Raw genomic sequence first — 16,873 nt, 5'->3', positions numbered from 1 at the left:
GATGGGCAGAAACCCACCACCGCACACCTTTCTCCTCAGACAGGAGCAGCCACGCGGGCAGGTTTTGGTCAAGCCCCAGAGCTCAGGCCAGCAGCCCTCAGGATCAACCCACAGGGCTTCTCCTCAGAGGAAGCCCAACTTCACCAGCACTCAACACAGCACCCCTTGCAAGACCATGGACGTAGCTCAGCAGAGCCACCTACCTCATCTCCCCTGCTCCAAGCAAGCACATTCCCACAGGGAGGATTTCAGCCCCACCATTAGCCACAACAAAGGCTGCCTGCAGGAGGCCTTACCTTGCCAGCCACAGCCTGGGACAGGCCTCCTCCGCTCCTCTCCTGGCCTGCCACGTAGCAGGGACAGGTCTTGCAGCCACGAAGACACCTCTTCAGAGCTCGCTTCCCACCTGGAGCACCCTGAGGGCACACAGCTCAGCCCGCAGCACTAAACTGAACCCAAACAAGACCTCAACCTCTATTTGCACTCCCCCCCCACCCAAGGCACTTCTCTTTGTGTCCTCAGGGCCTCCAGCAGGCTGTGGCACCTGCGGAGCTCAGCTCACAGCTGGGCCCAGACGAGCCCTCGGGCTCTCCTCAGCAGCGGTGGCAAGTTGCCTGGCTCCTGGCTGAGTGCTGGTCAAAAGTGTGCAGTCCCACAGAATAAATAAATAAATAAAGCTGAGAGAAAATGATGCCTGGAAATAGTATTTCTGTAATACAGGAAGAGTAATTCAAGATGGAGTTTCTCTACTCCATAAACAACAGGTTCCTAAGACTCCAAGATAACTAATGTCTTAATATCTTAATCCCTACCATCACATTATTACTTAATGAAATGACAGTGTTTCCTATATATTTTATTTATACATCATCCTGTATATTTCCTGTAGATCTGTTTTTTCACTCCACCTTTGTTCTTCCTATACTTCAACTTTATTCTTTGCATTTTTACCAATGAGGAAATTTTAGGCAGAAGTAAAGCACACAGTAGAGATTATACTCCTTGTTTTACAGCTATTCTGTGGTGGACAAACCTGCAGCCATTGGGTGCTATAGTTCCACTTAATGTTTTCAGAGAGGGGCTTCCCCCTTCCTGCAGACATCAGCGATGAACTCCTATTGCTCCATGCTGAGGGCTTCCTCAAAAGGCCAGGCATAGGGAAGAAAAGATGCATTCTCCTTAACGCACAAAACCAGCCTTGTACTATCATAGCTTGTAGTAAAATGTTTAATATAGTGTCAGAAACAATAGGTTAATAGAAAAGCCCAAAATGTGAATACCATATATATCGTACTTGTTACATTTTCAGTGAAAATTTTGAGAGCGAATGCTTTCCGAAAGATCCAGCAGAGATACAAACAACATAGAAATGGATTTTTGTAGTCTTAGAACCAGAGTTGTGCAGGTGTTTAAAATACCTTTCTCACAAGAAAAATAAAAGTACTGACAGGATAGGATTTACAAATTATGTACTAAATACACTGGCATCAGATGTCTGGTGTCGATGTGCTCCAAGTGTTCCTTCAAAATAAGGACTGGTCTGTATTGCAGGTTGAAACTCAAGTCACTAAGCTGGATTTTATTTAGCATAAGTCAAAGCCTTTCAGAAATACAGTGTGATTCATCTGGCTGGCTGTGTTTTTACTGTCTAGTTCTGAAAGGTGATGTAACTGATAGACATTCATTTGATGTACCAGCAATCAAAGCAGTATTTGAAACATTCAAATAACATGCTAAATGGGCTTGGACAGGATGGAAAGTGAATCTTGATTGAAGAACCATGGCTGAGGCTGCTTATCTAGCCATCAAAAGGCTTGCTCAGTTTTCAGCTAGACATCACGTAGGTCTAATATGTCTATGTATGTACCATAGATGATACAGAGGAGCAGGGTAAGCACGGAACAGGACCAAGACTATGCATGCTCTGAATTGGAATCAGGTCATATCTATTTGGACATTTTGCTAAATGATGTCATCTATGTTTTGTTGAAGTTACAAGATTTGGCAAAAGCAGAGATTAAAAAATATCGCACCAATCTTTTTGTGGACACAAAATGTTATAATCACAGGTTGCTGGTTGATGGCATCTTTCCGTTAGTACCAGACTCCTGCATAGATGTCTGAGAGGCCAAAGGGAGAACCTAATTTCTAACAAAAATTAAAAATATCATTATACTACTCATTATATTGACAGGAGAAGAAAGTTTGCTTTTTACAAAGTAGCCATTAGGAAAGGAAACCTTGCCTTTTTTTTTTTTTTTTTTTTTTTTTTAATTACAGATTTTAGATCACTATCACTTCCCCAACTGTGAAGGTTGATAGTTATTCTTCTGATGTTGTTTGTAAATCCAGATTTGGGAAACAGTCCACCTTTTCATTGTGATAGTCAGAGAAGAAAGTAAGTCGCAAGCTGTTTCAGAAAAAAAATGAGATCTAAAGGAACAAGAAGACATTCTGTTCTTTGGGAACATTAGCAAATGATAATACTAATAACAAATAGAGGCTTTAGAAGAAAACAAATACAATGATTCAAAATAACATGAATTATTTTTTCCTAATTATTTTCTCTTGCTTTTCTAAGGGACTATTTTTCAAAGAAAAAGGTTACATTGACTAAATTTCTGAGTATTATTTTTGACCTTAGCAAAAAATACCACCATTAGTGATTGATACTGCAATTCAATGATCCTCATCAAGATGTAATTTTTGGATGCATTCATTGGCTTATGTATCATCAGTTTTCAAAGAGATATGTTGTTACACCTCATTGCTATCACATTTATTTAATATTGGTTACCAATAATGTTCTGTTGATAATGTTCAGTTGATAACTTATGTTCTGCAGGGATGCCAAAGTTTATTTCAGTTGGCTGGGAAATATTGTTCAAATCTCCTCATCCACCTTTGTGTCCAAATATGCTGAGGATTAAGAAAGGAAATGATCTGACCATTTAACACGTAGAGAACTTTGTGCTATGCAAGCAGTACTCTTTAATTCTGCCTTCACTGGTAGGTGGCTACTGATCTCTGCATCAGCTAACACTTTTTTAATCATAGGAGGGATAGCCTCAACAACGATCAATGAAATGAAGAACCAGTAAGTAAAGAGAAGAGAACTTTCCTGAAGTTCATTTAGACAAATGACTGCTGCATGGGACAAGTCTCGGGATCTGCATCTTAGGAACTGTGTCTAGAATTTACTTTTTTGAAAATGTCTTTACTTTTGCTCTTGTTTCATGAGTTCTTCATGCATACCATCATCAATCCACTTAAATATGAAAAGATTTCTTACACCATTCTTCATAAGCTCTGTAAGGTGAGAGAGAAGAATTAGGGTGACAGTTTTGTTTCCCTTTTCACCCTGTGTGTACCAAGTAATTGGCTAGTGATAGCATGTATTTGCCAAAAATTATATTGCTCAACACAGAGCAAAGTCAGTAAGCAGACCATGGCCTTGATATGCAGGGATGCTGAGATCTGATAGTTGTCTTTCTGAAAAACAGGACCCATGTTCCTAAAAGTATCTCCAGTTGAAAACCCTCCTTTCCCTGCAAAATGGTTTTAATTATTTCCACCCCCCCCTAAGAAAGTAATGGCTATTTACACTTGTTATCAGGCTGCTCAGATAAGGGATTCGACTAAGGCATGCACAATCATAAAATGGTGTACCAAAGAACACTTATACATGCTGAATGAAGCCACAACACGGAGAATACAGCTCTGTAATATGAAAGGTGGCAGTTGTAGTGTTAAAGATCTATCAGTTAGCTAATGACACTATGCCTCAAGTAATAGAATACTATGTAAAGAAACAGAAAAAGGGTCAAGGAAAAATATTAGGACTTAAAACAAGATTTCTGGATGTAAAATAATATTAATGAAAACTTTAATAGGTAAATTATTTTCAAATATTTTATTTAGAGAACTATGATCTATTTTCTAATAATGCCCTTTACATAGTTGCATCTATAGAAAGCTAGTGGAGTGAGAGCAAAAAGGGGTATCATTAAAAGACCTGTCCATCAAAAATGATTTTTTTATCTACAAAAGTAAACCAAACACAAAAAATAAATCAAAGAGAACATTACATAATTATTTACCCTGTCAAATAGAAATTCAGTGTCAGAATTTGGAGATTAGGTTTGATTTGTGAGTGTAGGAAAATACAGTATGCAGTCTGTGCACGAAGCACTACAGCTCCTCTCTTCTGTCTAGAAAGTTATCAGTACAATATCAGTAAACAGAGCATTTCTAATGATATCCTCAAAATAACAGATCATAAGTCATTGAGCTGGGAGGAGGGGAAGCTATACTAGTTTTCTACGTGTTTGGCAGCCATCAGCTTTTTACAGGCTGCCATATATGCGTTTAATTACATCTGCCTCTTCTTTGTCCAGGATGCCCTTGTCCACATACGCATCAGCTTGCTGATCAATGAAATCTCTCAGCTTTGAAAGATCATAATCTGAAAAATAAGAATTCATTTACACAGTGAGTCATCGCCATTATATTGCTTCACTTAAGAAGCAATGCCATTGCAAAGTTTACCAATAAATGCATTTTATCCAACAAAAGAGAGTTCACTATAAATGCAACTTATAAAACCAACAAAAAAAAAAGAAAAACAAAAAAAGAAAAACACCTACACAATGTCTTCTTACATCTCTCGGTTCTTTTGCTATTTAAGAGTAATCATCTCTTGTGCTTGATTGCTTGCTGGTAAATGCTAAAGTAAGAATATTTTCAGGTCCAGAGATTCAACGTCCTAGTCTGCATGGAAAAGCTGTTTTAAAAAATCTAATATTTTCACAATTGTCATGGATTCAAATGAAAATATTAAATTGACTGTTTCCTATAAAAATCCCAGTAAAATTTACACTTATTACAGATACCTGCAGTAAAAATTGACTTTTTAGAAAATTTAAGAAAGCAAATTTCTGCAAGTAAATGGACATGATATAATTGTTTACCTTCATACAGAACATAGTATCCTGACTTGAAAAATACTGCAGAGTAGTCTTTATGACAGTGTTACTCTCAAAGTAGTCTTTGACAGTCTTTGCATGTCAATCTGCAATAGAGTGCAGACAGATCCTTTCTTGTTTTCTGATAGATGGTTGCATCTATGCAGCATGATTCACAGTATATGCGTTACACAACATTTTCCTGTGATGGAAAACATCCCTATGTCCCATGAAGCGAATTCTGCTTTAGAGCAATCTTTCAAATAACTAAAAAAGGTAACCTATTGTGTAGTTTTAACTCTGCCAAGCACAGATCCAGTATATTCCCACATAAATGTTTCAGTTACATAATTTACTGCATAAAATATAAAGCTTAATTTGTTAGAATCAGAAGTTAGTAGTTGGGAGAACATCAATGCCTTAAGGTTTCACAGTAGATTAAATTAATGAGTATCTCTCATAAAAACAGATTCATCCTGAAAATTTCAGTAGAAGTGACTTATTCCATGGACAGAACCTTCAAGAGGTATTAATACTAACTTTGTAATGTAGTCCAGTGTATACCACCATACATAAATGGAAAGACTTTCTTTCAAACTGAACATTGGTAACAAAACAGAAAATCATTTTTCTGTCTTTTTACACCTAAGTGACCAAAACCAGATAGAAGTAGATAGACATTAAAGGAGCAAATTAATGCTTGTGATCTTTTCTATAACAGTATGAGGTAATCTCAAGTGACTAATACAGAAAATAGATATTCAAAACACCCTACTGCTGCAGGGATGCCCTGTCCATATCTGAGTTTATTTTACCATTTGCTGTACTGAGGCCAGGATTTCATTTCCAGTCTGTTGTTGGGATTACTTGAGAGAATACAACTTGTTTGTCTCTGCATCCTATCTCAGTAATAGGATCTCAGTAATTACTAAATAGCCATTTAGTAATAAGGGTGTGAGATTTGATTCATGTTGATAGAATGAGAGTCTCCAGTGAAAGATTTCACAGAAATGGATGGAACGATAAATACTAAATTAATATAATATAATATCCACATTAACCACATCTAAATTCCTAGGTTTATTTTTTTTAAATAGAATAGTATTTACAATTCTCTGATCATTACATGGAGATGTGAAGGTTTAATTCCTAAATACATTCTTCATGAGATTATAACCATTAAGATATTATCCAATTCTGGCTAATTTGAATATCTCATGGCAGTATAATTCAATATTTTTTCCTAGAACTTGGTAGTGGTCTGTTAATTCCTAATGCGTATTTACAACCTATTAATTTGCGCAATGAATTAGAAAAATCAGCTTCAACTGATATTCACCACAACAGCTGCAGCATTACACTAAGCTGTGAAATGGCTGTAGTAAATGAAGTGAGGTCTTGTTTGCATGTTCAAATCTTGCCATTTGACATTGCATCCTACAATTAATCACAGAATTTATTTTTGTTCCTTAATGGCTACCGTTAGCATCATGAAACTATAAACTGCCTAAGTAGTCTGTGAAAAATTCAAATGTGCTATTTGCATGTATTAGTTAAATGACTCACAGTTGTGTTCTGTGGACACTAAAATGTACCAGAATGCACAGCAGCCTACACCTAGCAGTGGGAGAGATGTTTATTTACACAGGAAAGCAGCTTGTCTTAAAAGAGCATTGGTTTCAGAGATGAAGCCAGGTCTGGGAGATCAAGCCAGTCAGAGGAACAGACTTCTGTTCTTCCTGCATAGGCAAAACAAATTCTGGACACAAAAGCCAGTCAGGCCAAAATCTAGGCCTTTACATGTTTCTCTCTAAATCATCCAGACCACTGAAAATTACTTGCCTCCTAAAAAGGCAATTTATATTTTTAAACTGTGAAACTGCAAATGACCATTTCCAAGGTCATTAGTCATTCAATGAATACTAACTTCTAGTGAAATTCATCCAAAGTTAAAGATTTACAAACATTTCCTGAAGCAAACCTAAACCTCTTCATGTATATCCTGTGAATAAACAATCCATGAATAAGGGTAGAGAAGACTGGTCATTTTAATACATGAATTACTTTGTGAATCGTTTTTCTGCTAGCTCCCACGTACTAGCTGGAAGTAGAGAAATAATTGATGAGCACGTAAATGACACCTAATCTTGTACTGAAGGAACACAACACAATGCATTCACTGCTAGATAACCTTACTCTGACTGTACTTCCTTTATCATCATCCCAGGAGAACTGAATTAGCATTTTATAAAAATAAAAAGTAAGGAAAAGGTACAATAACAATAATGTATCGGAAGAGTAAGCTGTATTCTAATTTTGTTATAACTTACACTGACTTTAAGGCCCATTTCCATTGCCAGAGGACAGACATTTTAGTGTAAATGAAAATCCATCTACACAGAAAGACGTGCATTCAGCAGTAACACAGTGGATCCATTTTCTGGAAGTATTAACATCAGTACATCTTAATGCATTCCCAGGCAGATAAAATGCTATTGATCTGTAGTCACAGCCATTTGCAGGCTGCAGTAGTGCAAGAAGAAATGTTACTATGAAGAGGAGTGAGGGGCTGTCCTGTCAGTGTGTGTGATACTGAGAAGTAATCACACGTGACTGAGATATAGGTATTATAATGAGTACACCAATAAATGGAAATGTTTATTAGAAGTGTCAGGAAAACTCTTGAGCAAATGTGTATGCCTGCTGCTAACTGCAGTTGTTGCCATTGAGAGGAAACAATTTTCAGACTGGAAAAATAACAGTAGGCTTGAAAAAAAAAAAGTCCTTCCCATTGCAGAGTTTCTGTATAGGAAAATTAATGTGTTGGGCTGCAGACATGCACTTGTCTCTGAAGTGTAATTCATGTATGCTTCAACTCACAGAGAGGGTGGTTAGATTACCCAGGGCTAATCTTATCTCAGATCCCCTTCTGCTTGGCTGGTGCATGAAGGACTTGTGGTGCCAGGCTCCACTCATACCCCAGGGATGGATCCCTTGGCTAGGAACCTTCATTCAAAGAGCAGCTGACAGCAGAAGCCCCGCCAACAGCATAGAGAAGGGATAGGAAGCTGGTTTTATATAAGATCTTGAAGGAAAACATAACATGGATAAATAAAGATCTGTGAAAAATAAGCTAGAAATCCTGCTGCTGTTAGATTCCTCCCTCCAGCTTTCATGTAGTCCTGCCTCCAAGGAAGAGTCAAATAGTGGAGCAGCTGGTGAGCATACCCTGCATAACTCCTTCTGTCACTGCTTCCCTTCTGCACAGCTTTACATGTGAGAGATACAACTCCTTAGAGTAGTTTGGGCTGTAATCCAATATATTACAGTGCTAGTGACATAGGTAGACAAATCCAGGCATCTAAAAAGATGTTTACCTTGTGTGTAAAATCATAATTAAAAGGTATGTTGAACTAACAAATGAAGCACTTGACTTAACTGGTTAGTCACCATGTGTTTTATGGCCAATGGGTGTTTGAGACAGTTTATGTGACTTTGCCTCAGTTTGCTATTTTCATACATTGATTTAACTTTTACAGGGCCTGTATTATTTAACTCTAACATCACCCATTATCACTATAATACAGACAAGCACGGTTTCATATTATTATTATTTAGCCTGTAACATAATGTTAAGTTATGGAATATAAATTACATGCTTTGTAATGTATATGGTACCCATCCCAATGTCCAGGCTTTTTACTTCATACCTTCTTTGTTACCTTGTTTGTTGTGTTTTTTTAGCCATTCTATGTTCTTCCTGATTGCTTCCAAATATGCCTCAGTTTTCCCTAGAGGAAAGGATGAGAGAGCACATATATAAATGATTGATGCAGCTTGTTTAACTGAGCAAAGGTGGTTACTGCAAAGGAAGATTAAAACTATTCTTAGTTTCTGTTTAAAAGCCGAGTCCTGTCAACCTTAGTCAGTCAAAATTCCCGCAGATGGCTAGCAGGTTTCATCTGTACAAGATCAGTCATCCACAAAGTTAGAATCATGGATTTTTTATTTTTTATTTTTTTGGTCTGTGTGCATAACTTTTGGTGGCTTCCACAGATACTGCGTATGTGAATTGAAGCCAACCTGTAGCTTTTTGATCATAAGAACTGTTCAGCAAAGATGAAGCTGTTCAGATGGCAGGAAATGACTCAATTAACACTGAAAGCATTGACTATCTGCTCGTGTACAAAACGTCAGAAATGCTTATTCATCAGTACTAACAGCATACAGCAGATATAAGATTGTGAATATTTTGAAAAGACAAGCTGAAATATAGCTACTTACACTTACTGAGAAAAAGAAAGCATTAAAAGCATTAAAAATACTATTATATGTCCTTTTTATAGCTGAAGTTTTAAAGTGATGGCTATTTTTGGACCAGAAAGCACACAGGACAGAATTAGTTCCAGGATTACCTAATAAAGCCCCTAGGGAAATATTCCAGATAATGGATTCTGAATTCTTAACTTGTCTAGAGCTTTATTGATGTAATTTGTCAGGAAATATTTGTCAGGAAATAAAAACAACAACAACAAAAAACTAGTGTGATTTTCTTGCAGATGGCTAATACTTTAGTAAGTGGATACAGGATCAGATATACTGTAAATTTTGAGCTGACTGCAAAGCTAGCTTTATAGTAAGCTATTCTATGAAAGAGCAACGAATATTTTATATTGAGACAACTAAATACTGATCTAATTTAAATGTCTAAAAAGGCTTTTTTTGGAACATTTTTTTTGGAAGTTAAAGTAAAATAACCTGAACCAAGTTGAACAGACAAATCTTCATCAGACAAGGGAAACATTATTTATTACATTCTATGGGTACTGAGCCGATTTTTCTTTACTGTGAAATTGGACAACCCTCCTGAGCTATTTTTATCTTCTGTACTTAAAATATCTCTGTTGGAAAAAATATCGTCTCCTATCTGTGACTGGCTAATAGTTTCTATGTATACACTGGCCACAGGACCAAACCAGGTGACCAATGAACTACAATCTGTAGCCTTGATCACTGCAATTCATTATTGAACATCTTGCAGTGAAAACGTGCATACAAAAACGGATTAGATTAAAACAGCATCAGTGCAAAGCATATTGCATGCCTTTTTTTTAAAAAAAAAACAACAACAAACAAACAAACAAATAATTACAAAACATAGATGTTTATGCTAGATATTTAGCAATAAGAACCCACTGAAAGGTTTCCGCCCTAACATGCATACTACTTTGGAAGTTTAGAATTCATTACCTGACAAATATTCTCTCTATACATCTCTTTCTAAGGAAGTTCACCAACTCTGGTCAATAGATTGATGATAAAGAAGGTTTCTGAGTACAGGAGCAAGAACTTACTCTGGAGGTACATCTAGACTGTGGAACTAACTCTGTCAAAATACATGCCTGAGCCTGGAGCTCTGTACTGTAACCACTGATAACTTCATGATCTGATTTTACTGAAAAGCTACAAATACAAAGAAACAAAATCTCTCTGCACTACTGTACTAAAATGCTTTTCATATTGCTCTCAAAAGGGGCTATGAACTCTGTGAAGGGTTATGGCCTTATTCAGCATGGGCTACGGTTTCTGTATGTTTAAAAGTAAGCAAATAATTAAATACACTTCTGAATCAAACTATTGTGCGTTGACTCCAAGTAACTATATAAAATGAATATATTTATGCTAACACAATGGAAAAATAAGACCAAAGATAGTAACGGATTCTAATCACTCAAGGCATACATGTGTAGCAAAAGCAATGGCTATTTTGTACCTCTGGGCTCTTCACTGTTTCCTGCTGCATTTTGTTCTTCATTTTTTGTGGAGTCCTTTGAGATTTCATATTCCTTTTCCATTTTAGCTGCTTCTTCCTTCGTACTGTCTGCTTCTTCACTACTCTTGTCTAAGGAAATAATAATAAGAGCAATTTTGTATCCTGTGTTCCAAAAGCACTTCTAAATTATGTCAGTATGATCTCTAAGAAGTAAAACATTTTGACTGATGACTGAGGAAGAAACTCATTGGAGTCTGTATCAAATTGGTTTCTAAAGGTCATCTCTACCCCAGACCCATGGAAACAGGAATGTCTGTTTCTGCTCTTACAAACAGTAGCTGAATACAGGTAATTAAAATGCAGTAATGTGAAGTTTATAAGTGCACGTTTGTGGAGAAAAAAAAGGGGGGGGAGGGGGGATAGGAAATTTGCCATTCACCAGATCCAAAGTTGACAAGGTGATTTTTTAACCTAAGCCTTAAAAAGCATTTAAATGGCTTGCTGTTGTATATGAGTAACATTTGCACTGCTCTGAAAAGGACAGTCGAATATACTTATCAAATACTGGCCAATTAAGTAAAAACTCATCTCATCTTGTACATTTAGACATGCAAGCTTTGGCTACAGGTCCTTGAGGGACCAATATCTTTAGCTAGTAGTCTCTCTTCTAATACATTTCTAATCCAATTCTAATACAATTAACCTGCTTTAACTGGATAGGTTAAAAAAATATTATTAAATATGGATTTCCAGGTGAGATAAATATCGAATAAGTACCTGCTGGTAGCTTTGTTTTGGTTTTAGTGGAAGGATTCTCAAGCTTCTTCTTTGTCTGCACAGCTATCATTGTATCTAGGTTTTCTAGAAATCAAGGCAAAACAAAACCAAATTCTAGTTATTTTTCAACAGATATGATAAGAACTTATGCTATATTCTCCACAATACCAGTTTGAGCGGTGAGTGCAGAGTCAACACTAAATCTCGATCAATCTTAAGTGAGAAAAAAATACTAAGTGAGAAAAAAATACTAAGTCATGCCAATAGCAGTACCAAATAGGGCCAATAAGCACAGATAGAGTAAAAGCAGAGAGTGTGGATAGAGTGTGGATATAGGTTCTAATTATTTAAATCATATAAGTCACAAAATATAGATAACAGTATCTGTAGCAATTTACTCTGGTGAGAACAATGGAAGGGTTTAACAACAAGACTATAAATATGTACTTCATCTTGGTAGGACAATATTCTCCCAAACTGCTTATCTGTCTGTATTTTGTACAGTTTCACTGGAAAAGAAATGCAAAAAAAAAAAAAAAGTATTAAATTATATTTAGATGAAATATATACTTAAACTGAATTAATTAAAACAAATATTTTTTTAATTTGCTGAGGCCAAGCATCTGTCTGAAAATGCAGTAGACAGCAGTGGCAATGTATACAGCTCTACAAATCTAACAATTGATTTTCTATGCAAATTTCAGAGTTGAACTTTTATCTCATTTAAAACTAAAAGCAACCTTTTCATCAAGATGGATTTTTCAGATACAATAATTGTATCCCTATGTGGGAAGTCCTTCTTTTGTTACAATGCTTAATAGATATCCACAAATACACCGTACAATTTTCTTAGTCACGTTATGAATATGGTGCAGAATTTTTCTGTTTTATTGTTTTTTATTTAAAGGTTTGTTTAAACATGGATCCAAAATTTGATAGATGTCAACTAGTTGGTTGTATATTTTTGCAAGACTTAGTTCTGAATTGTCAATGCTCCCTTTATACAAACAGCTGAAATAGTATCAAATGTGATAACTGTGGCAGAATAGATAATGTAAGGGTAGTAAATATTTTAGATAATGTCTTACATGTTAGGCCAACATTTTATCCATCAGCTAGAAAGCAAATTTTTGAATCAGAAAGATGCTCAGCACTGAAATCTAAAGATTAGTTTTTCAGCAAGCACACTTCTCTTCATGGCAGATCACCACAAGCAATTCCGCTTGCCATCTGATGAGAAACAACATAATCCTGTCTGCCTGGATCATCTATATTTTCTTATTTACATAAAACTGAAATGTAAGCAGTTTTTATCAGTAACCTGCCTGACTGCAATCTGTCAATTCTCCATCACATTAGTTTTTGTTTGTTTGTTTGTTTGTTGGGGGGGCCCCCCCCCCCAGCGTAGAACTATTTTCATTTGGTACATATCATTTTAATTTGATTCTTGACCTCATGTTATGCCCTAAGCAGGTCTGGGGCGGGTTATGAACTGGATCAGACACACTGATGAAGAGAAGAAACGAGCTAGTGTTATAGTGGTGGTATTGATGCCTCACTTATCACTTGATCCAGAGCTTATTGAAAAGACTGTAAACATTCCTTTCAGCCAAGCTTAAGATTCTATTATTTATCCTGAATCAGTACCATACTAGCACTCTGGCAGGAATATAAGGATTTCTCTGTTGCAAGAGGCACAGTTTTTTGGATAAGATTACACAGCTAAGAACTCTCTGCTTCATTAAAAACATCTTAATGAAAACAGAGTATTAATCTGGTGTTAACCATGTAAATATATTCAGTTAAAAAACCTTTGTAAATTCAAGTGAATACATTATTCTCCCTCACTAATTCATGCAAATGCAAAAATGTCACTGAGTTTAGGCTTTATCCCAGCAAAATCTATTAAATCAGGCTTATTTTTAAGTGCAAAATAGTATGTTAAAATACATAGGAGTATTCAAACGCTTAAAATGCCACACATACGTAAGCGCATTGATTCTTAAGTGCCTTTCATGCTCTGTCCCACAAGAGTTTAAGGGTTGATATACCCACACCCAGCAGGTACTACTGAAGGCAGTAGGATTTGTGCTCCTCTGTTATTTGGTTACTTCTATAAATCAGAAATTCTACAGTTTCTGAGTCTTTTGATTTGGCCAACAATGTTGGTTTAGTTCCGTATATGAGTACTAATATGTACTACTACTTTGTCAAGCGCAGTAACATGGCAGTATGCGTTGTTCTCCAGCCACATGAATTGAACAGCTACATCTGCATATGAAGCATAATGGTACAGCAATGTTGGCCACTAATGATCCAAGCTTTGTTACCAAATCCAAACTGAGTATAGTAACAACTATATTCTATTTTCAAAGTCTTATTTCAACAGTAAAGACACGGACAAGTTTATATGAAGGGCCTTTTAATAAGGACTACATTTTACAGGAGAAGTACTGAAGCTATCCTGCTGGCTGGGTGGTACATCAACGTGAATCTCAGGATTTCATAAGCAGCTGTATTTTCAGTGTGACAGAGAAGCGTTAGCAGTGTAAGCTTGTTCATGTTCATGGCGGATCATCTGGTGCACCTACGTATATAATAAAGAGAATTTTACAAGAGAATTCCAACTCTTCTTGAAGAGGATTTATACCTTTTTTTTCTTCCCCCCTTCAGAATTCATGCCTTTAACAGCTGGTATTGTTTCAAAACATGTTTGTACTTGTCAAACGTGGCTAGGCCATGGCTGAGCAATGTTTGCTCTGAGTTACACTAATGGAGTGAGTCATCTCCTGAGCTGAGATGTGCCTGGCCAGCAGCTCAGCAGCAGAATGTAGGATTTGGAGGTCTAACAAGAATTGATTACTTTTCTGGTATCGTTTCCCTAGCAACATAATTTTTACAGAGTAAAAGTTCAGAAAGGTAATGACCTTTCCACAGAGCTGGCCACTTACTTGAAATGGCACTAATTAAAACAACAGAACAATAACTACCAAGCTAATGGAAGTGACCTATGTTGGTAAAATAGGTCACTCCTCTGGAGGCTGGCTTTTGGAGGAGCAGTATAATCGAATCATTAGAACCAGACACCAGGAGTCAGAAGATCTGGTTTCTGCCTTGCCTCACTTTCTAACTTCCTCTTTGATCTCAAATGACTCACTGAAGCATTCATTTTTCAAGAGGCTTCCTATTTTGGGTAGGCATTCAGAGGCCCTAGGCCCAGTTTCTTCAGGCAGTGCACAATGATAGATCCTGTTGACTGCATCTGAAAATGCAAATTCCCAGCACTTACAAAACTGAAGTTTTTCAAGTTGGGTATCTGAAAATCTGAAGCACACAGAAGCAGAACACTTATCTTTACTCTGCGAGAATGTACTGTGGTTACACCCTTTAAATTCGTGGAAAAAGATATTATGTGAAAAAAACTATTACAAATTAAATGACTTTGTTCTTATTATAGAGGCAGAAACTAATGTACTAGTTTCTGAGTATTACCAATTGAGTATTTAATGGAATTGGTAATGGAACCCTGACAAGGACCCTTCTCCATAGATAGATTCATGGTGTTTTCTGGACTCTTGGAAATTGTCCTGCAAAGACTTTTTTATCTGCATAATTGTATAGTGCCCAGGAGGCAGTCTCACATTCTATCCTTGTCAAATTGACTGATGCTGAGATTTCACGTCATTAAACTTCTGCAAAAAGGCCTGCTAGAAAGGCTGTTTATTAAGGGAGAAAAAAAGGATGATCACGGTAGCCAAAATCAATCTTAAGCATAGCTAAAAAATGAGTTTACTTAATGAGTTCATACACTACAGCAGCTTCAGATGGATAGCCTTTTGCTGATGACTGCTAGTAATTCTCCCAGGGTTCTTCTGTCTCCTGCAGTAGGTGATCCTAGAGAATTTGCAAGGCCTTTTTTCATCTGTGACAAAATCCAGGACATATCAGTGTTCATTTGTGACTCTTCTGTCAGGAATAGCACACCTGCCTAATTCTTTGGGCAAATTGTTCTTTTAGTTTACATGAGGGAACAAGAACTGTCAATATCCAGTTGATTTTTGCCAATGTAGAGAAAAGCAGACTTCGACCTTTAGTTACCTCCTATCTCAATCTTTCTCATTGCTAGTCAGAAATGTAAGAAGCTGCTGTTCTGGGTGAGGCCTGTGGTTCATCTGATCAGTATATTTTCTTCAGCTGTGACCAGCGATGGATGCTTCAAAGGACATTCAGGTCACATCATAATAGTGAATCTAAGAAAACGGCTCTGCTGTAACTTACAATCTAGGAGAATCAAATGAGGAAAAAGCTCCAGATACAGCATTTCAGTTATCAAAGATGACAGTGAGGTATGAGTGAGAGGTAGCTATAGAGAAAATACAATCCTAGCAGGTGTCGGTGAGGTATTTCTGGTAGAATCATGGAAATCTTAATGCTAGTGTACCAAATACTGATGTCATATTTTGAATGTGATGACCCCTGATTAAGAAAAAAATATTAAACTGAAGGAAATCTGTCAGAATGATAAGAGAAATGGGGAGTGTATTTATCAGAAAAGAGCAAAGCTTGCCTTGTTAGCCTGACAAAATGAAGGATGATAGGAGATCAAATTGCCCTCCATAAACATGGAAAGGGGTAAACATCGAAGTGGGAAATGAGGTGTTCAGTGGGGATGATAATGTTGACACAAAAGCAAATGGCACCAAATGGCCCTGACTAAATTTAATTAGAATGAGGTTTCTAAGCATCAGAGAAGTAGACTCTCAGATGACCCCCTCCCCCCCCCAAATGAATTTACAGCAAATAGGAACAAAAATCAAAATTCTTTTGAAATGAAACCCAACCAAATCATAAATGGGTGCTTTCTACAATGTAGTCTGAACTCACTTGTCCTGGATATTCCTTTATTAATTATGGTCTTTGTCAGCTTAAATAATCCTTTTAAACTATACCCATAAATCATGTAAAATGCTAGAAAAAGCACGTAAATAAAATACCATGATGGCTCCTTAAAGAATTGCTAAGGAACATAGAAAGGGTAAAAATGTACATTGAACCTTACAAATTTGCCTTGCAAATCTCCTGTTCCTTTCCAACTTACTGCCTTACCTGCCAAGATATGTCATTTTCATTTCAAATCTCCCCATTTGACTGACTTGTCGTGATGGTGTGTCTGAAGCCTAACGCTGCCATGAGAAACGATGTGTCAGGTGACAAACCCCAGGTAGTGGCATCACTTGTAAATAGGTTACAGGAAGATGGTCAGAGTGATTTGAAATAAAACAGCAGCAGTATCACTTGGCAATCAGATGAAAGGCAATTGAAAAAGTAAAAAACAATTAGATAGGTATGTTTTGAGGTG

The 16,873-nt window shown here is 36.8% G+C and overlaps 1 protein-coding gene and 1 long non-coding RNA gene across 4 annotated transcripts in view; one reads left to right on the top strand and one right to left on the bottom strand.

Moving 5' to 3' along the window:
• Positions 1-1,211: 1,211 nt before the first annotated feature.
• Positions 1,212-16,873, bottom strand: part of SCG3 (secretogranin III) — a 29,759-nt gene continuing 14,097 nt past the window's right edge. For 2 of the 3 annotated variants that reach the window (XM_035335356.1, XM_035335358.1), the window contains 4 exons: positions 11,515-11,598; positions 10,738-10,866; positions 8,675-8,755; positions 1,212-4,465 (listed from right to left, as the gene is read on the bottom strand). In XM_035335356.1, coding sequence (XP_035191247.1) covers positions 4,347-4,465; positions 8,675-8,755; positions 10,738-10,866; positions 11,515-11,598 — 413 coding nt within the window. In that variant the 3' untranslated portion in view covers positions 1,212-4,346. The remainder of the gene's footprint in view (positions 4,466-8,674; positions 8,756-10,737; positions 10,867-11,514; positions 11,599-16,873) is intronic. The other variant, XM_035335359.1, reaches the window with a different exon arrangement.
• LOC118171897 lies at positions 8,101-16,100 on the top strand. The gene is made up of 3 exons (XR_004753445.1): positions 8,101-8,405; positions 12,486-12,490; positions 16,090-16,100. It is a non-coding gene; the product is annotated as an uncharacterized LOC118171897 (long non-coding RNA).

Source organism: Oxyura jamaicensis, chromosome 10, assembly GCF_011077185.1.
Source record: "Oxyura jamaicensis isolate SHBP4307 breed ruddy duck chromosome 10, BPBGC_Ojam_1.0, whole genome shotgun sequence".
Lineage (NCBI taxonomy): Eukaryota > Metazoa > Chordata > Aves > Anseriformes > Anatidae > Oxyura > Oxyura jamaicensis.
Note: the sequence above shows the minus strand (reverse complement) of the source record. Positions and strands in the feature narration are given on the sequence as shown.